The 20,281-nt window shown below is 57.7% G+C and overlaps 2 protein-coding genes and 1 non-coding gene across 3 annotated transcripts in view; 2 read left to right on the plus strand and 1 right to left on the minus strand.

The window, feature by feature from the left end:
* Positions 1-7,600, plus strand: part of SLC7A1 (solute carrier family 7 member 1) — a 56,356-nt gene extending 48,756 nt beyond the window's left edge. Inside the window, exons 7-12 of the mRNA XM_004715213.2 lie at positions 5-214; positions 1,249-1,351; positions 2,206-2,420; positions 2,514-2,680; positions 3,329-3,437; positions 3,929-7,600. Coding sequence (XP_004715270.1) covers positions 5-214; positions 1,249-1,351; positions 2,206-2,420; positions 2,514-2,680; positions 3,329-3,437; positions 3,929-4,032 — 908 coding nt within the window. The 3' untranslated portion in view covers positions 4,033-7,600. The remainder of the gene's footprint in view (positions 1-4; positions 215-1,248; positions 1,352-2,205; positions 2,421-2,513; positions 2,681-3,328; positions 3,438-3,928) is intronic.
* A 4,210-nt stretch (positions 7,601-11,810) lies between these two features.
* LOC123522133 (microtubule-associated tumor suppressor candidate 2-like) overlaps positions 11,811-20,281 on the minus strand; it is a 49,647-nt gene continuing 41,176 nt past the window's right edge. Inside the window, exons 6-7 of the mRNA XM_045293989.1 lie at positions 17,090-17,187; positions 11,811-14,700 (exon numbers count right to left, since the gene is read on the minus strand). Coding sequence (XP_045149924.1) covers positions 14,487-14,700; positions 17,090-17,187 — 312 coding nt within the window. The 3' untranslated portion in view covers positions 11,811-14,486. The remainder of the gene's footprint in view (positions 14,701-17,089; positions 17,188-20,281) is intronic.
* LOC115870868 lies at positions 19,486-19,617 on the plus strand. The gene has a single exon (XR_004046968.1). It is a non-coding gene; the product is annotated as a small nucleolar RNA SNORA25 (small nucleolar RNA).

The following is a 20,281-nucleotide window of genomic DNA, read 5'->3' on the forward strand; positions in this document are numbered from 1 at the left end:
GCAGCGTCCCCGCGGGGTGTGAGGTGCCCTCTTCCTGACATGCACCCTCTTCTGTGTTCCTCTCTCCTGTCCAGCCTGCTGGGGTCCATGTTCCCCATGCCTCGGGTCATTTATGCCATGGCCGAAGACGGGCTCCTCTTTAAGTTTCTGGCCAAAATCAACGACAGGACCAAAACGCCCATCACCGCCACGGTCGTCTCCGGGGCCATCGCCGGTAAGAGGGGAATGGTTTTTGCACCCCGGTCTTCGGTTTGGTTTTTCTCTGCCGACACGCGCTGTGCCTGCCTGGAGCCTGGCTTGTGGAGCGGAGGCTGCCTTTTTGTTAAACGATGGAGGCGGGCGGGCCTCTCCCCAGAGCGAACCCTCCCTGTCCTCTGTGGGCTGCACTCAGCTCGAAAAGCACACGCCCACCCACCCACCCGCCCTCAGAGTCACCACCCATGGGCGCTTCCCCGAGGAGATTCTGGCAGGGCGTGGTGAGCGCCCGTGGGAAAAACACTCCCATGCAAAAACAAAGAACCAAAGCACACCCCACTGCCCCCGAGTGCACCCCAACACCTAGGGACCCAACAGGAGTCTCTGGAAAACCGGGGTCCCCAGGGGACATCGAGGGCGTCCTCGACCCTGCCTGGGCCCTGCTGTTGTCCTCGTTAGCACTGGGACCTGCATTCAGGAGCCGGCCCCCTATGGCTGTGTAGGGTAGGTGTTGGGGCTGCTCACCACGAGGTCAGCTGGTTTGAAGCCAACGGCTGCTCCTTGGTGGACCGGTGAGGCTGCCTGCCCCCTAAAGAGTTGCAGCGGCGGCGGAAGCCCTGGGGAGAAGCTCTGGGAGTTGGAATTGGTTCGGCACTGTGGCCTGGGTGTGGTGGAATGGCTCCAGGGCTAGTGTGTTCATCGGTCACAGATTCAGAATAGCTACCTTGGCGGTGCAGAAGTGCAGGGATGACCCCGTGAGCCCAGGAGTGCCCAGACTCTGAGTCAGCATGGTTCAGAGGGGAGTTGGAGGTGCCTAGTTCAGATCCTCCCTCCCCTCTTAACACCAGCCATCGTGAATTTAGGCTGGTCCACGCTAGTTTCTCCGCCTGGAGTGCAAAGATTGACTCCAAATTCCCATTGGGATGAGGATCGTGCATCTGTAGAGAGGTCCCTCTGGATGAAAGTCCGGAGCTCCCTGCCCCAGGGGTGGGGTGTAGGCAGTGGGGTGGTTCTGGCCGGGCGCCGCCCTGACATCTGCCTGCTCCTCTCTAGCGGTGATGGCCTTCCTCTTCGACCTGAAGGACCTGGTGGACCTCATGTCCATCGGGACGCTGCTGGCCTACTCTCTGGTGGCCGCCTGCGTGCTGGTCTTACGGTACGTCCGAGGAGTTCCGGGACGGAAGTGCCTGTTCTCCTTCCCCTGCCCCAGGCAAGGGTCTGGGCTGTTCAGCTTCCCATCTGCTCCCGGGAAGACTGGCAGCCTCCTCGGAAACCCCAGGGGCAGTACTACTCCGTCCTACAGGGTTGCTGAGTCCTGGACTGGATGGCTGTGTGTGTGTGTAGGTGTATGTGCCATACCCCTGCTGTGGTGGTGTGAGTGTGGTGCTGTGGCCCTGCTCCTCTGTGAGAAAGTGACTCTCTGCGCAGGGATCCCCCAGGCGCCCTGGTTTTCCCAGCTGGTGACTCGAGAGGGCACTGCTCGTGGTGGGCAGGCCGCTCAGGGGTCTCACTTCAGAGGGAACACTACTCCAGGTTCAGGCCCCCCGCCTCCCAACACCCCCCACCCCAAGCCCCACTCTCAGCTCAGCTTAAACCAGGGAACCTGATCGCTTTTCTGAACCAGAGGGCCCGGTTGAATCTGGCTCCCTGCAGAAAGTAGGGTGCCCCCAGGCCTGCTTCCCCTGTTTGCCTGGAGTCAGAGCTCCCAGCAGCTGGTGTTCAGTGAGCCCTAGCCCAGCCTCTCAGGCAAGGATCTGTGAAACGCATGCCAACAACCCCCAACAGCCAGCCCAGTGTTGCCCAGTGCTGCTGACGCTGTCCGTACACTGAAGGGAGCAGACTGCCTCTGCTCCCACCCAAGATGCAGCCGGTGGGTGGGTTTGCACCACCGGCCCAGCGCCTAACCCCCTGCGGCACCGGGGTCTCCCCCGAAGGCCCGTGCCTTTTCTCCCGGTGGCAGTGTGCAACACCCCGTGGGCGGGGCGCTCACGGCTGCCGCTTTTCGCTCAGGTACCAGCCGGAGCAGCCCAACCTCGTGTACCAGATGGCCCGAACCACAGACGAGCTGGACCCCGTGGACCACCACGAGCTGGTGTGCACCAGCGACTCCCAGACAGGGTTTCTGCCACAGGCCAAGTTCTCCCTGAAAGGCATCCTGTCGCCGCCCAACACGGAACCCTCCAGAATCTCAGGGCTCACTGTGAACATCGCCACCAGCCTCATAGGTAAGGGGTCGGGTGCCCGCCCCACCGGGGACAGCGTCTGGACCGTGGGAGCGGCCGCCTCACGTGCCCCCTCCCTCCCCCGCCCTCCCTCAGCTGCCCTCATCATCCTCTTCTGCCTGGTGGCTGTGCTGGGCAAGGAGGCGCTGGCGGCTGGCGAGCTGTGGGCCATCTTCCTGCTGGCCGGCTCGGCCCTCCTCTGCACCGTGGTCACCGTCATCATCTGGAGGCAGCCCGAGAGCAAGACCAAGCTCTCCTTCAAGGTGACCCGCAGGCCCGGGCCGGCTGGGGTAGGGTGTGGGCAGGGCTCCTGGCAGGAGTCAGAGACATGGTGGCCTGCGGTTGGGTGTGTGTCCAGGTGGTGTGTGTGTGTGTTTTGGGGTGTGGGGGTGTGTATTACGGTTTGGGGTATGTGTTAGAATGCAAGTGTCTTTGTGTTGGGGTGCGTGTTGGGGAGCAGGGCGTGTCTGCTTGGGTGTGGGTGTGCGGGGGTGTGTGTTGTATGTTGGGGAGTGGTGGGTGGGTGTTGGGGACTGAGACATGTGTTTAGAGGTTCAGGTGTGTTTCAGTGTGGGTTATATGTTGGGGTTCGAGTGTGTATTGGAGACCAGGATGTATGTATTGGGGTGGGGTGTGTATGTTGGGGGTTGGGATGTTCACTTGGGGTGTTGGGTGGTATGTGTTGAGGCGTAGGTTCATTGTTGGGACTGGGCTGTGTGCATTGTGGTGTAGTGTGTGTTGGGGAGCAGGCTGTGTGTGTTGGGGATATGGGTGGGGAGGAAGATCTCCCATGTGGGCACCGGCACTAACTCGCCGTGCCCTGGGTGCCAGCAGTCCTGTTTTCCTGAGCGCTGCCCATGCGTGTGTGTGCACACAGCCCCTCTGACCCTCCCCCCCTGGTCTCTGGACAGGTGCCCTTCCTCCCTGTGCTGCCCACCCTGAGCATCTTTGTCAACGTGTACCTCATGATGCAGCTGGACCAGGGCACGTGGGTGCGCTTTGCAGTCTGGATGCTTGTTGGTGAGTAGGCCGGGATGCGCCCCGAGGGCACACACGCACCTGCTAGCCTGGGTGGACTCAGAGCCCAGCGGTCAGTGGCTGCGTGCGTGCGTGCGTGCGTGGACATACATCCCCAGGCTCTCCTTCCGAGGCCCCTGGGGGTAGATCAGGACTTAGCACCCTCAGTGGGCTGGCAGGCCAGCGCCAACAGTGACTGAGAGGCAGCTGTGCTGACCAAAAGGTTGGGGGCTGGGCCATGGAAGAAAGGCACGTGTTGTGTTTCCAGGGTCACCGCTGTCTGTGACACGTGGGGCTGTTGTGTCAACTGACACACCTGGAACTGACTCACGTGGGGCTGACATGCATGGCTGACACACGGGGGCGGGCGCACAGAGGTGACTGGGTGACGCACGGGGGCCGGCACACAGAGGTGACTGGGTTTGGGGTGACACATACAGGAAGGAGGGCCAGCCTCAGCCTCTCACGACCCCCCCCTCCCCCTCCATCCCCAGGCTTCGCCATCTACTTCGGCTATGGCCTATGGCACAGCGAGGAGGCGTCCCTGGCAGCGGGCCAGGCGAGGACTCCCAACGGACAGCTGGACCACTGCAAATGACAGGGCCACTCCAGCCCTGGGGACCCTTGGAGGCCGGGGCTTACCCACCCTCTCTCCCCCTGTGGGGCAGGAAATCCCTCCCTACAGAGAGCCCACCGCCTGTTCCCGCCCAGGCCTGAGCCCTTGGCCTCTGCAGAGAAGGTGCCCCCACTTCTCGCCGCTCCCAGGGACCCCTCTCCCAGGGCCGAGTCTGGTATTGAAGGCCAACGTGCTTACTCGAACTAAGGACAGCCACCGCCCTCCTCGGTCCTGGCCCGCCGCAGGGGGGGCCCCCCCGGCCACCTGGTCCTTGAGAATCAAACCTCCGTGGTGGGGTGTTGGAAGGTGACCCTCCACACACACACACACACACACACACACACACACACTGAGTCCACCTTCCCTTTAGGGCTCTGCTTGTGTATACACTGTGACAGGCCCTCAGAGGACACCCTGGGGCCCCCAACAGTATCAGGAGTGGGGGTCACATCTGGACAAAGGGCAGGGTGGCCACCCCAGAGGCTTCCTGCCCCACTGCTAACGGCCCAGGCTGCTCCAGCTGCTGCGCACAGGGTCCCCTAAGGCTGTGGCCCGTGAGATGGCAGCAGGGGCAGAATGAGTAAGAGGAGGCTGTGGGAGGGACTGGCCTCCCCTGGCTGGAATTCGTTTTTGAGGGTCTTCCCCAGCCTGGTCCTTGAATTCCGGAATGACTGGTTGGCCGTCTGGACCTTGTAAGGTTTCTGAGGCAGTCGTGGGCCAGGGCCAGGGCCAGGGTGGTGGTGCCCAGTCCTCCCGGGCCTGCTGGCCCATGACGCCACCCTCCTGGCCCCTCTTCACGTATTATCCAACGACGTTTACTTAGGCAGGCGCTGCTGTGAATCACTCCACCATGCCAAGGCTGCCGATTCTTGTTCCCGGGAATGGCCGTGGCCTTTGCTCCGTAACGGGGCCTGCGGGCTGCTCAGGGCAGGGGGCTGGGGGGGTGGCGATGTTCTTCTGGTGGCCCTGTGACACGCTGACCCACGCCAAGCCTGGTCGACTGGCCCCTCACACCACACTCCACGAGGCCGGGACCCTCCCACACACTGCACTCCATCCCATGATCCTCTCGGAGCAGGAGCAGGGCGAGGCTCAGCCTCATTTCCGCACAGAATGCGACGCGGGAGGCGGACGGGCCTCCGTGTCAGTAGGAGATGACAGCAGTCAGCAGGCTGGACCGTTTGAAAAAGAGGAAATGTGTGTCACCCCCTCACCCCCACCCCTGTCAACCCCCTGCTGATCTTTGACCTCTGATAGAGGTCTGCTGCATGATGCCATTTTTCCTCCTGTCCTGGAGAGAAACGGCCACCAGGCTGTGAGTTGGTCTCCCAGGAGCCAGTGGGGAGGGGGCAGCGAGGCAGAGAGCCGAGGGGTCAGGGCTAGGAATGGTGGGGGTGGGGAGGGGTGACGGACGCCAAACCCCATTTGTGTGGAATGTCCCAGCCTCCATCAAAAGTCCAAAGCTTGGGTTTCCAAAGAAGGAAAGTCTTTAAATTTCTGCGGATTGGTGCTGTAAAATATTTTGATACATAATTAACTTATTTTGGATTGTCTGTTGCCCTCTGGGGGCCCCACACCCCCCGTGCTTGGTTGCGTTTCATTTCCTGTCGGGGTGAGGAGAACTCGGGGTGTGGTGGGACCCCCGTGAGGCGGGAGACAATTCTCCTATTTGGCTTTCCTCTTCCTGGCTGGAGCTCCCAAGGAGGCCATCTCTGACGGGTGACCTTTTAGCCACGCGCAGCCTGCAGGGAGGGGGCTTCGCAAAGCTGCCGGGAGGATGAGATTAAAAGACCAGGGTTTTCCCCTCGGACTTCCGAAGCCCCGGGGCAGACTGGGCAGAGGAAAGGATAAATCATTGATTCTTTCCCCCCCACCATGACCCTTCTGAAGCCCCTGGCCTGTTACCCGATAAAGGGTGCGTGTCCCCATTGGGCTGCTTACCTGGCAGTATTGGGCCCCCCCACCCTGAGGCTTGCGTGCTCCAGCTGGCCCCGCAGGAACGGGGCACGGAAGAGGACACCCCCACGCCCAGGGAGACGCGGCCGCGGCACCGCTAGAGGACACTTGCTGGCAAGGGTGGCGTGTGGCTCCTTGGGTCACAAACCAGTCATGGGCGATGCGCTTGGGCTACAGCGTGCACACTGGTGCAGGGTGGCCAAGGATCCCAGGCCGCCCCCGTCTGCTGTCCCTGGTAGGAATCGGCCTCCGCTTGGGGGGGTCACCATCCATCAGGGCTTCCTCGTGTGGAGCCCCCACCCCCCAAAGGTCCAGGTCTGAAAGACCCGTTTGGGGTGAAGAGACCTCGGTGCTGCCTCGCGGACCTCCAGGCCCGCGTGTTTCCGTGAGCCGGCAGGGCCCCCACTGCCACTCCAAGCAGACACCCCCACCCAGCTTGGGCCCAGGGGTCCTCAGGAGAGATGGATGGAAGGTGTCTCCAAGGACACAGCTGGGGAGGCACCCCCACTCTGACTCCAGGCCGGGGGTGACCAGCGGGGTGTGGGCGCACAGACACGAGTCTCCGCGGAGGGACGGCTGAGGACACCTGGCCACAGGTGGGTGGACGGCGCAGCCAGGCACACTGGATTGCATCCTTGGCATCGGGACGTGCGACGGGCTTCGAGGTGGCCGGTCCACGGCCCCCCGCCTTCGCCCACTGCTCCGATGCTGTGTCCCCCTGCACCCATGCCTCGCCGCTCCTGGTCACCCCACCCCAGGGGTGGGGACCCCCGGGAGACAGCGTCCGTCGCACACAAAACGCCCAGACCGACTTTCTCAGGGGATTCTCGGGTCCAGCCCGATGGGCGACCAGACTTGGCTCATATCTGAACGAGGTGTTCGGCTGCCCCTTGGGTGACAAGGGAACGTTGACGCTGGGGACTTAGTTTCCCGCTTAAGTCTCTGTGCCATGCAGACCCCCTGTGTGCTCACCCACCACGCACAGGAAGATGACTGTCAACTGCGTCATTACGTCGTGTATTTCTGCGTCCTGGGTCTCGGGAGCCCGGGCTAGGTCATCAAGGAGGACTGGTTTATCAAACCGATAAGGGCAGTGGTCCCTCCCCATGGACATCTGCATCTCCCGATGAACACGGAGCCAATTTACGAAAGGAGGGCCACTGCTGTGTTTGGGTTTCCCCCCCTAATTTTTAATTATGTGAATTGTATATTTTTTGCTCGTTCGGATGTTCTATTTTTCTAATAGGTTTTGTTTTGTTTTTTAGAGTTTATTATAATTGTGATATTAGATTTTGATTCTGATGCTAATTTCGCAAATCGGGCTGGTCTCTGGGCCCCTCCTGTCTCCATTTCTTTCATCCCCCCCATTTTCATTGTTTTTTTTTTAAGGACAAGTCTAGGTGTCGTCCACCTGCCCCCTACCCCCAAATCAAAACAAAAACCCGTGAACCTCTCTTTTTGTTGCCTTTCTGCCGACCACACTGTATCTTGCTAACTTCCGGCCGGCCTCTCTTGTAAAATCAGCCGTTGTTTAATGGTACATCATCTCACACTTCTGCCACTTCTAATAAATTATGTCCGTAGCTTCATCCAGCCTCCGGTGTAAGTCTGCCTCGTGATTCCGAGAGTTCGGACGCGCTCAGCTTGCAGGTCGGGGTTCTGGTCAGTTACCGCTTGGCAGAGTGCACCGGCCAGACATTCTGGCACAGAGCGGCGGGGGGCTGGGTTTGAACAGCCCACCTTTGAGGGTAGCTGCTGACCCCTGAGCCGTTGGGCCATCACATCCTGGGAGGGACCCCGCAATTCTCTTGCTTTTCCACGACTGGGGTCCCATGCCTGGAATCCCCCACCCACTTCCTCCCACACCTGCCCCCTCAGTCATCTAATGGGTTCTGGAGCTGTAAATCTTTAGACAGCGTCCTCCAGCTCCTGAGGAAAGAGGTGGTGGGTTTGAACTACTCACCTTGGGGTTAGCAGTGTAACACTTAGCTGACAGGGTAGGGCCTCTGGTCTCCCACCCCCACTCTGAGACTGTTGGGGGCTGTCCCCTCAAGCCACCAGTCTTTGCGGCCCCTGCAGGATGTCCATGTGGCTCTGGAGTAAAATGGGACCATTTGTAAGGGCTATTACTCAGATCAACGTGATCTCATTTGTCAGTGGAACTATATTTCTCTCTCTCCAATACTTTCACAATTGTGAGAGCTGTAAGAAACAGCCATGAAAACAGTTTATTAAAGAAAAGGAGGAAAAATTGTGCAGGACAGGCTTGGCTGGTTCTTCAGTGTCAGAGGTTGGCCAACCCCGGGTCTAGACCATAGGTTGACAAACTTAATTGACCCCGCCACCCCTTTCTAGAACAAAATGGCGCAGCGCCCCCTAACAATGGGAACCGTGTTCCACTCCAGCCCACCATCGGATGAGGTGTCCACCCACATGCCTGTTGCAGCCTCCACCCCAACCCCCGGCTTCATTCCAGCACTGGCCTCCAGGGGTCAGTATTGCCCACTTCAGGAAACACTCCCCGGGACTAGGGATGCTCCAGACCTTTGACGCCTTAACCCGGTGGGAGTAAAGCATGGAGGCTTGCAGAGGGGAGGGGGTCAGCGATCCTAATCAGTCTTGATGTTTGACTACCTTGTCGGGCCCCTTTGAAAGGAGCCCTGGTGGTGCCATCCGCCAAGCTCTGGGCTGCCAACCACAGGTTGGTGGTTCAAACCCGTCAGACGGTGCTCAGGAGAAGGACGAGGCTGTCTGCATGAAAAGTAACCATCTTGGAAACCTTAGATAAGGTCGCGATGAGTTAACTCGGCGACCCTGGCTTGGGGGTTTGGCTTCATGCCCTCTCGAGAAAGCAGGCTTTCGCCCAAAGCCCAGCCAAGGCCACTGCCATGGGGTCAATGCAGATTTTCAGAAGTTATGCACTGGGCTGCTAACTACAAGGTCAGCAGTTCAGAACCACCAGCCACTCTGAGGGAGACAGAGGGAGCTTCCTACTCCCATAAAGAGCATCTCAAAACAGCACAGAAGAAACATGTCCTGAAAACAATTGAGGAGGTGAGGGCACACATCAGCTGAATATAGCTGAACGATTTAATCGTATGATCTGTGGAAAGTACAATTTTTTTTTAATTAGGAAAAAAAGTGTTAGTCTTGGAAATCCCCAGGGGCAGTCCTCTGTCCTACAGGGTCACTGTGAGTCGGCATCGACTCGCCAGCCGTTAGGTTTGGGTGCAGGTCAGAGTTGAACTGCCCCAGAGGGTTTCCAAAGGTCATCTCCATGGAAGCGGCCTCATCTTTCTACCATGGAGTGGCTGGGGGGCTTGAACCACCAGCCTTGTGGTTAGCAGCCCAGTGCTTAACCCCATGGGCCACCGGGCCTCCAGCATTTATTTATCTTTAAACACAGGCGGCAGATTTGCTCAAGTGGACGTCAGTCCTCGGCCGAGATGCCCAAGTGATATCCCAGTGATTATATGACAGGCAGGTTGCTCAGGGCATGACCAGTGCTGGGGGTGGGGTGGGGGTTTCGGATGCCCAGGACAGCTGGCAGTTGGCTCCCGTGTGTCCTATAGGGAACTCATGGCTGGCGTCAGTGTTTGTGCTCAGACGGTGCCATGTGAGGTGACCGCAGTCAACCGGGCATGTAATGACATCCGGAAGGAGTTTCCCATCCTGCCCCCGGGGTCATATCGTCCTAAGCGTGCTTGTCACACCCCTTGAGGTGAGGGCCCTCCGTGTGTGGGAGGCAGACTGGGTGCTGCCGCAGCGACCCAGAGCCTGCCCCGGGATTCCAGTATCCCTTGTCCTTGGGGCTCTGCAGGGGACTGGCCCAGGAAGCCTGAGGGAGGAGCGGTTCCTTCAGGCACGCACTGCCGCCTAATGGCCAGAAGTGGTGCTGGGGCCATGCTGGGACCCACGACGGCCTCACCTGTGGGGTCAGGGTTTGGTGTGGACTGCCAGGACTTTGTGGGTTGTCTTTAACTGCCAACCTTTCAGTTAGCAGCCGAGAGCGGTAACCGTTTGCACGACCCAGGCCTTCAAAGGCAGACCGACCAGGCCCACTCAGGTCACTTCCAACTCAGAGAGCCTGTAGGTCAGAGGGCTTCGGAGGCAGTACGTTTTTATAAGAACAGGCAGCCTCATCTTGCTCTCGCAGAGCAGCTGGTACGTTTGAACCACCAGCCTTGCCATCCACTCTGCCACCGGGGGGCGCTAAAACCAAACCCACTGCTACCAAGTGGATTCATGAGTATCAGTTTACAGAAGCACATAGCCAGGTCATCCTTCCAGGGTGCCACAGGTGGGTTTGGGGGCCAACCTTTCAAACCCCTCACGGCAGGGTCTTGCGCCCCCAGCCAGAGGAGAGGGTGCTGGGTGGTAGTAGAGAGCCTGGGAGCCTCGACTCTGGGGGATTCAGCAGACCCCTCCTCAAAGTGGAACCCTCTCCTTTGACCAAGGTCCTGGCGGCACAACCGGGTTAAGCATTGGCTGCTGACGGGAAGGTTGGCAATTCGAGCCCGCCCATTGGCTGCATGAGAGAAAGCCCTGGAGATCAGCCCCCACACCCCCCATTAAGCTCACCACCCTAGAAACCCTGTGGGGCTGCTCTACTCTGTCCTGTGTGGTTGCCATGACAATGCCCGCCACCACGCCATAAAGGCAGCCGTTCAAACCATCCTTTGCAAAGGGCTTCTTTAAAGCTCCCTGCCCTCGAGTCCACTCGGACTCACCGTGGCCCTGTTGTGCAGTTCAACCTGCCCGCGTCTCCAAGGCTCTGGCTCTTTAGGGGAGCAGAAAGCCTCATCTTGCTCCTGCGGAGCGGCAGGAGGTTTTGAACTGCCAACCTGGAGGTTAGCAGCTCAACGTGCAACCACTCTACCACCAGGCTCCCTTGGTTTGGTTGCGTGACCGGCAGATCATTAACCCAGCAGGTGGTTGTTAGGCATCACAGGTTCGATTTTGGTGCCTGTGACTCAACCCTGTGGGGCAGACTGGTGGATGCATGCGGTGGGTTTCAACTGGCAACCTTGTGCCCCCGGGGCTTCTGGCCAGCCTCATGGACCCTGCCACCACCCCCACAAACCCACCCCCAGGGAACTGGCACACCACGTAGGTGTCTCCTTTGGGACCTGCAGGCACAGATGCACTGCTCTGGGAGAGGCTGGCTGCCCCGCCTGGAGGCTGGAGGGAAGGGTGGGGCAGGGTCTTTTGGTGGGAATGGGTGCAACCCTCTGCACTTGGGTCTGTCTCAGGGACAGCCAGGCATCCCCAGGGCCCTGCGGCTTGAGAAAGCCCATGGCAAGGAACAGGTGGACCATGGCAGTCCCCTGGGATGGTCCTTCTCACCCTGCAGCCTGTGAGCAGGGTCCTGGGATGGTCCCAGCGCCACCCCTCCTCCCCAAACAAAGGAAAACTCACTGCCATCGAGTCAATTACAACTCCTTTGTGGGTAGAACACCCGTGGGTTCTGAGGGTGTAACTCCGCACAGGTGTAGAAAGCCTCGTCTTCCTCTGGGTCCAGGCCCAGGTGGGCTGAACTTTGGTTAAATCCACCTCTCGTCGGGGTGTACCAGGATGCCTAACTAGGTCCGAGTTTGTCATAGACGGGGATAGGGCTGGACATAATCTGTTGTGTCCTAATTTTGGGGGACTTGGTTGCGGCCCCCCAACCTACTAGAGGGCTGTAGGGAGGGCACAGCCCTCAGCTTGCCCAGGTCTGGGCGGGTCCGTGGGGATGCTGCACACATCCTGCTGAGGCAAGGGTGGGGGTCTCTGGGGGCAGACTCAAGTGGGCACCACACACATTCCCTCGAGTTCTTTTTAATATGCTTCAGAATTGAACACAAAAAATGCAACACAGGAATTGTAGGGGTGCGAGAAAGGGGCACTGGGTCTTCATTCAGATAGCAACAGAGTGCGTCCGACCTCCACCCCCCAACCTGCCCAGTGGCCAGCCATCCAGCGGCCAGCCCCAGCACACAGTGGGCAAGGTGCAGGGGTGGGTGGGGGCACAGACATGTCTCCCAGGCGACGGGAGGAGGTGGTGCTGGTGGGCGTGGCAGGAGCAGGCGAGAGCGCAGCCTCTGCTGGTGGAGCCGTTCTTGCCTGGGGCGGACGGACGAGAAGATGACTTCCTTGTCTAGTGACATGGGGCTAGGAGGCGTGGGAGGGGGTGCAGCAGTGGCCACCTCCATGTGGCATGGGAGAGGTGGTGACATCAGGGATGAATGGCCAGGATAGAACAAAAAAGGAAGCCAGGGCAAAGGGAGGGTTCCCTAAAGTACCAAGGTCAAGGCAGGCTAGGATGAATACTGCCTTGGCGTTGACACTACCACCACGTGGACTATGACTGACAGGCACAGGGCCCCAGCCTCCTAACGTCACCTAACCCTAGCGTAACCCAAGCTAACCTAACCCCGAATCTGTATTGCTGTGCTACTGCGCTCCGCAGACGCGTTTCTGCAATCGGTTCCTGGTTCTGAGAGTTCAGCTGTGGCCCAGCGGGTGTCTGCAGGTGGTGCCCAAGTGGGGGGATACATCGATAAGGGTGGCAGGGGGACTGGTGAGTGGGGCGCGCTCTACTCTACTGGAACGGCCACCTTGAGCCAACGTCGTCAAGCAGACAGGGCCACTAAGAGAAACTGTGTCTGCACTGTACACTGACCATGTAGGCCCTAGGGCAGACAAAGGACCCGTGGGGGCTTGCTGGAGATGGGGTGCCCCTGAGGCCCGCCAGCCCAGCTTTGAAGCAGGCCAGGGACAGCCCCCTGCCATAACCAGGTTTTCGGTTATGGCACCTGTGGGGGGACTCTGGATTCACTGAGCCCCCTCTGGGTGGGGGCTCAATCTTCCCCGCTTCCTGGTTTTGGCCAAATAGGATTCCTGTGTGGGTCTTCTTGTGTCAGGCATGCGCAAGACGGGGTGTGCTCAGAACGTTGTTTACAGGGTCTTGGGGGAGAAGTGCAGGGTCTTGATCACACACAGTAAATAAAGGTATCATCATTATCATCATCACCACCGCCACGTCAAGGGTTCAAACTATGTCTTTGAGCACCATGCTCCTAAGCTTCCACGGCTGCACTACGCACGTGAACACACTTCACATCCTAATGCTACTACTGCAGAGACGAGCAACTAGACCAGGAACCAGGAGCGCTGGCCGGCTGCGTCACGGTGCTCCCCTCTTGGGGAGACCCTCCTCAAAGGATGGGGCCCTGGTCAGGAGGGGCTTTGCTCCATCACCTGGGCTTTGGGGATCAGATAACTCGGTCCTGCAGGACGCAGGAGTTGCTTTCCTGGAAGCCCCTGGTGAAGCCCCTGGTCATCTTCATGAGCACTGATGGGCGGGGTGCTAGGATCAGAGATGGGGGGTGGGCGTCGCCCTCCATCAGGCCCCCACTTCTGTGGCTGACCACTCATCCAACACGCCGCCAGGGCAGAGCGCACGTTCCCTCTCGGTGCTGCGTCCAGAGACAGGCCCCCTCCCATACAGTTCCCCACCTTTGCAAGGAAGGGGCTCAGACGGTCTTGGGGCCTGACAAGGGCATCCTGCCCTTGGTTGATTTTGTTTCCCCAGGGGACAATGACTGAGTGACTGATTCCAAGATGTTACCAAGGAGGAGCGCGAGACAAGCGTATGAGGGCTAGAGAGGAGTCCTGGCACGAGCAGCCCCTGACCAATGCTGACCCCTCTGGGGTCCCCACTCGAGACAGGGCTGTGCCGAATGAAAACTTGTGGATGGACTAGGAGAGACCTGACATCCTGCCGACTGGGGAGGGACCGTTTCATAAATCGCTGGTGTGCGGTTTACACAAGGGTCCCACGTGGCGGTAGGCTGCAAAGGTGCTTCTGCTGTGGTTTCTTTTTTGTTTGTTTGTTTTTTAAATATTTTTCCTTTTTTTCCTATTTTCTGGGTAGAAATTTTTCTGGGTAGAAATATTCCTGGGAAGCTCGATAGAAATGCGTTTTCATTTCCCAATGATTCTGAGGCACGCGTTAGAAAACTGCTGACGGTCATGAAAATAGGTCAGCGCTTCTTGTGAGAATTAAAAAACAACGCCATTGGGCATAGCTGCGCCTGTCTACAAGTCGTCTCCGCACGGGCACCCCACTTGGCGCGGGGCCTGAAAGCCCCCTAGGGAGATTCAGAATGGAGCGGTGCGTCACCAGCCTGGAAGTCTGCGTTGGACGGTCCTCTCGAAAGAACAGGTCATGGCCACGGGTGGTCTCTCTCTCTTGGCTAACGGCGGCGGCACGTGGCACATCGGCCAACACCTGCCCACGTGTGTGCCCGAGACAGTTGTGCCTGGGACGCAGATGAGGGCTCTGCTAGCACACAGTGATGCCACTACTGAGCATGCGGGCAGGGCCAGCACCGCGACCGACCGCGCTATCAGCTCCTCGGGCTAATTCTCCCCGTGGAGGGAAGCGCCCAGGGGGGCGGAGAAGCCAGCCGGGCACTGCAGGCTGCAAGGCGGCGTCATCTCGGCGTGGTGCTGACCCTGGCTGGAGATGGGGGGCCGGAGGAAGAGCAGCGGTAAATGGGGGATGTGGGGGACAGTTTGACCGGGCTGGTCGGGTCTCCGGTTTGCAGTTTCCAAAGCAGCTCTTCGTTGGTCCGGCTGAGCCTCTTCTTCTCCTGGGTTTCTTTCTCCACATATTCCTGGAGATTCGCGTTTTCCTCCGACAGCTGTCTGCAAGGGGAGGGGGCGGTGTCACCGGGCGCCAGGCAGCCAGGCATGCCCTGGAGACCTTGGTGGCCAGAGGGAAGTGACACAGGGTGGGGGGAGGGGGAAAGGGAAGCGCCAGACCCACGGATGGAGCAGCATTTCAGCAGGTCTCCTTGGCATTTCCATCCTGGAGCCTCTGCACCCAAACCTAGTCCCCTCCCAGCCCCTCTGACCAGATCAGGGGAGGTGCTGGCTGTCCTCTAGGGGCCAGAGCTGCGCTGAAGGAGAGAAGGGGCGGTGGGGAGCCAGTGTGAGGGGTGGGTGGGAACTTCCGGGGACTTCTATCAGCAATAATCTTAGCACACAGGGGGCCACTGCATGGGGCCTCTCTGGCCTGCCATGCTGTGTCCGAGATGCCTCTCCTGTCTCCATGCTACTCAGCCCTGCCCCCCATCTCAGCAACCCCTGCCTGGGCGTGTCTGCTTAGAAGGGACCGAGTCTTTTCATCAGGGAACTGCCAGGCCCCGAGGAGTTTCTCTGCACACACTTTCTGAGAAGACAGGAGGAGGAGGAGACCTACTGTGTGCCCGCCATCAGGAGGCCCCAAGCAGCCACAGTGGTGCAGTTGTGCTATCTGAAAGGATAGCAGTTTGCACCCACCGGCGCTCAGCTCCAGAGGGGTGTCTGAGTGCGTCAGACCGCCCGTGCTGCGGTGTGTGGGAACAGAAGGGTCTGAGCGTGGAGCCTGAACTCACATCTACGACGTTGCCATCACTCTAGAATCCATGTTGGATCCCACAAACTTCCTTTGCTCCTCGAAGGTCCTCGGACCTCGAAGCTGACCCACCCACAGACCCTAAAGGAGACGTCCCCTTTCTCTGAGGCCTGATCGGAGTTTATTCCCGGAGGGTCTTTCCTCAATGTCAGGCAGGTGCACGAAGCCATCTTGACGATGGAGGGACCCCCCAGAAGCAGACAGCATGCTGGAGACAGCAATGGGCTCTCACAGGGTACCTGAGACGCCTGTCCTGGGGCCATCGTGTGATCCACCGTAGGGGCTGCACGTTTGCAATTGCGTCCCCGTCACCGATCCTGTAAGCCCTCTCCCGTGGTGCGCACGGTCCCTGCTCGGTCCCCACTTGTACAGAGCTTGCCTTTCAGCCCCCCAGGACCACGGGCTCCCAGCTTCTGTTCTCCCTGCACACACACGTGTTTCCCCCACTGTCACTCCGCAAATCTGGACGACTTGCCCGGATGGTCTCGATGCCCATAAACCTCTGCTGAGTTCTCTTTAAGCCGACTCCAGGCTGAGGGACATGGGAGCCACTTGGGAACCCCGTGGAACAGTTCTACTCTGTGCTACCATGCTGCTCTGCGTGAGAATCAACTCGATGTCAGTGGGTCTACAGACCCCTCCCGGCAACAGGCAGGGAGAGACAGGAGCTGGTCACCCAGGCCTGTCCTGGAGGAAAGCTACCAGCACTATGCACTCAGCCCCCAGCTGGGCTCCCAGTCAACAGGGTTCCTGGGCCTGAGAGGCTCCTGTATTGGTGAGAATTGGGTGGGAGGGGGAGCTGCCGGTCCCTAGGGATAATGGTGGCCCTGAGCTGGACCCTCTTTCAGACTCTGCTGGCTCATGTCTTTGCCTGTATCCTTTCTGGTTTCCGTCACCGAGCAACAGCAGGCCCAGGTGGTCTCTGCGCACTCTGGGAGTCATGCTGACGGCTGGTTTTCCCCTGCCTGTGGGACAGGGGCTGGGACCCGGGTCCGACTGTGTTTCAGGTCAGAAACAGAAAGTGCCACTTGGGTGGTGGTGTTGAGAGACAGCTGGAGGCAAGAGTCTTCCGTGGGCCACTGCTCACGCAGAGGGGATCACGGGTACAGCTCAGTGTGGGTGGCCATGGCATGTTCTGGCATGTTCCACCCACTCTGTCCTGTGACCAGGCCGAGTCTGCACTGCCTGGAAGACACTCAGAAGCAGTTAGAGCCCTGACGTGACGGCTGGTGGCTTGATTGTGCCTGGCTACACCTGGGCAGACGGTAGTCCTCTTGGAAACCTCTGTGGTCTGACCGCCTCCTGAAACGAGTCCTTAACCTCTCTGAAGGTGGGTGTGGAGGGTGGAGCACTCATTTGTCCTGTGGGAACACAGTGGGTCAGTTCTACCCTGTCCTATAGAGTTGCTTGTGAGCAGGAATCAATGGGGTTTGGGTTTAGGACCCCCTAAACCATGGAGAAGGCAATGGGCTCCGTGGGTGGTGGCTAGGTTTAGCCTTCCATCCAGCTAGGGAATTCCCAGCGACTGTGTGTGCTAGCCCCCACCACAGCTCAGAGGTGATGAGCACCCTGGACTCGGAGCAAACACAGAGCCCTGGAAGGCGGGTCACACGTGCGGGTCACATGTGCGCGGCCTACCTGGTGACGACGGTGTTCTGGTCGATCCGGGCCCTGAGGTCTTCATTCTGCTGCCGGAGGACCTGGATCTTCTCTTCCAGGATCACATTCTTCTCGGCCTGCAGAGGGACGCAGCGGGCTCAGCACAGTCTCCGATGGGAGCCGAGTCTGAGGCCTGATGCTCATGCCCTGGAGGGGGTCCGGGCTCTACAGGGCTCCCAGGGACTGTGCTGCACACCCTGCCGCCGGCAATCTAACTGGGATCCCAAGCCATGGTCCAGGGATGTCAGACAAATCACGCCAAAGAGAAAGCACCTGGGAGAGGTGGGTGGAAAGCAGGGATTGCTGCGTGAAGCTCTCAAACAGATGACACAAAGGGGGTGGCGGCAGAGAGTTCCGGGGGAGATGGGACAGAAAGACAAGGCATTCCCCCCCAACGTCTTGAAGTCCCTTGTCCCCCCAGATAGATCGATAGCTACATGGACATAAGAATAAAAATTAAAGCCACTGCCACAGAGTCCTTTCCGACTCCCAGCCACCCGATGAAGCTTCCCGAGGCTGTAAGCCTTCCCGGGAGCAGACAGCCTTCCCCTTCCACTGGTCGGCTCAGCCTGTCCATTATGTGTCCAACAAGTCGCTGGGGTGTCATCGGGGCTGCTGCTTCTCCTACCCCACCCCACCCCACTCCCGTCCCCTGCCCCCGGCTCCTGGTACTCTTCGGTCTTATCCTAAGGTATATGAACCACTCTTCCTTTTCTTCGTCCTTCCTTATAATAACGCTGTCATTCAATATTGGCCTTTACGAGGCTGATTAAGTTTGCTAAGCTTAATGTTCTCTAGTTTCATCCATGTCTTGTGGAGTGTTGTCAATGTACAAATATACTTGATACAATGGATGGATGGAGGGAGTGTGTTGATAGTTGAACGAGCCCCCAATAAACTGATTTGAAAAGAGTGTGGTCGAGGCACTTAGGGTTCAGTATAGCAATAATGAAGCCCACAACCTTCCTCTGGTTCTTGAACGCTTCCTCCCCCCAACTACCAGGACCCCAATTTTGCCTTGCAGACCTGGTTGGACCAGATGATGCACAGCGGTACAGACGGGAATTGGAAACGCAGGGAATCTAGGACAGAGGAACCTCTCAGGACCAGGGGTGACAGTGGCGATACCAGGAGGGAAAGGGGGTGTAGAAAGGGGGAATGGATCACAGGGAGCTACGTGTGGCCTCCTCTCTGGGGGACGGGCAGCAGAGGGGTGGGTGAAGGGAGACGCCGGACAGTGTAATATAAGATACAATAATAATTTATAAATTATTAAGGGTGCATGGGGGAGAGGGAAGGAGGAAGGGAAGTGGAGGGGGGATATAAAAGGAAAATTAGCGGGTTCCGGGAACCCAAGAGGCTAGCAAATTTTGGGAATGATGAGGGCAACAAATGTATAGATGTGCTTTACACAATTGATCTATGTATTGTAATAAATTGTATGAGCCCCAATAAATTGATTAAAAAAAAAGAGTGTGGTCATTGTTTATCGATGCATACTATTCCATTGTGCGAACGTACCGGAGCTTGTATATCCAATGCCCTATGATCCGCGTGTCAGGCGGGCTCCATGTCTGTGCTATTACGGAAACTGCTGCAGTAAACAGGTGTGCAGATGTCTGTCCGTGTTGCAGTCTTGATGTCTTTAGGGCATACGCCCAGTAGAGGGACTGTACAATCCTCAGGGGCTTGTGTTTGCATCTGTTTAAGGAAGCGCCACACTGTTCTCCAGAGGGGCTGGACAGCTCTACAGCCCCGCCAGCAACGTAAGCTCGTTCCCATCTCCCCACATCCTCTCCAGCATTTAGTATTTTCCGAATTTTGCTAAGCACATCAGCATGAGGTGCTATCTTGTTGTGTGTTTCTCTTATTGCTACTGGATGTGAACATTTCTTCACATGCTTTTTGGCCACATGGGGGCCATCTTAAATAAATTGTCTGCCCATTTTTGATTTTGGGCTATTTGTATTTCTTACTGAGAGGGTATAGTTTTCTATAGATTTTTGAAATTAGCCTGTTAACTGATGCATCATTACTGATTTCCCCCCGGTCTGTGGGTTCTTTCAACTCTTTTGATGTGCATAAAAGGGCTTCTTATATCCACATACATATGTTGACATATATGATAGGTACACATATAATAACTCTACTATGTCTATATAGTAGAAGGGGCTTCAAAAATTCCATTTTCCCACAAGCATTCTGAAGCCCTCACATATAATTATAGATACTCTGTGCGGTTGTGTGTGTGCATATATGAGAAGCACCCTGGTGACATAGTGGGTTACGAGTAACCACAAGGCCAGCAGTTCAAACCCACCAGCTGCTCCAACGGAAAAAGATGAGGCTTTCCACTTCTGTTAAGACTGACAGTCAGGTCATTTCAAAGAGGGCTTGTGGAACTGAGACCAAGAGCTCTTAACGCTGTGACCAAAGATTAAGATTCTCCACGGAATGCCATCGTCACCCCATAATGCTACGTTTTCTCCAACAGTGGAGATACAAGATGGGGAAAAAAAGAGCAAAAAAAAAAAATAAATAAGTGACAGCCATAGAAACCCACAGGGCCTTTCGAATCTGCCCTGTAGCGCTGCTGTGAGTCAGAATCAACTCGATGGTGGTGAGGGAGTTTGAATGTGAACGGTATATGGAATTCTTACCCACTATGTGTTAAAGTGAGTGGCCACAAAAACACAGTACGCTGAGTTTCTGGTCCTGTAGCTGCGAACTGGAAGCCCTGGTGGCATAGTGGTTATGCGCTGGGCTGCTCACTACACGGTCAGCAGTTTGAAACCACCAGCCGTGCTGTGGGAGAAAGACAGGGCTTTCTACTGCTGTGAAGAGTGACAGTCTCGGGAATTCACAGGGGACAGTTCTACCCTGTCCTGCAGGGCTGCTGGGAGTTGGCACTGGCTCCGTGGCAGTGAGCTTGGTTTTTGGTTTGGCAGCTGTGAACAGAATCTTGTTTGGGAGCAAGGTTTTCTTCATGATGCTCAGGAGACAATCATAGATGAGGGTGAGTCCTACACCTTATCATTGCTGAGTTATGGAAACACCCGAGTAGACAGACAGACAGACAGACACACACACACACACACACACACACACACACACACACACACACACACACAGATGCCAGCAGGTCTGATGCGACAGATGCCAGAGGACCAG

Source organism: Echinops telfairi, unplaced genomic scaffold (assembly GCF_000313985.2).
Source record: "Echinops telfairi isolate 266 unplaced genomic scaffold, ASM31398v2 ScPeMD7_2565;HRSCAF=3150, whole genome shotgun sequence".
NCBI classification, from domain to species: domain Eukaryota; kingdom Metazoa; phylum Chordata; class Mammalia; order Afrosoricida; family Tenrecidae; genus Echinops; species Echinops telfairi.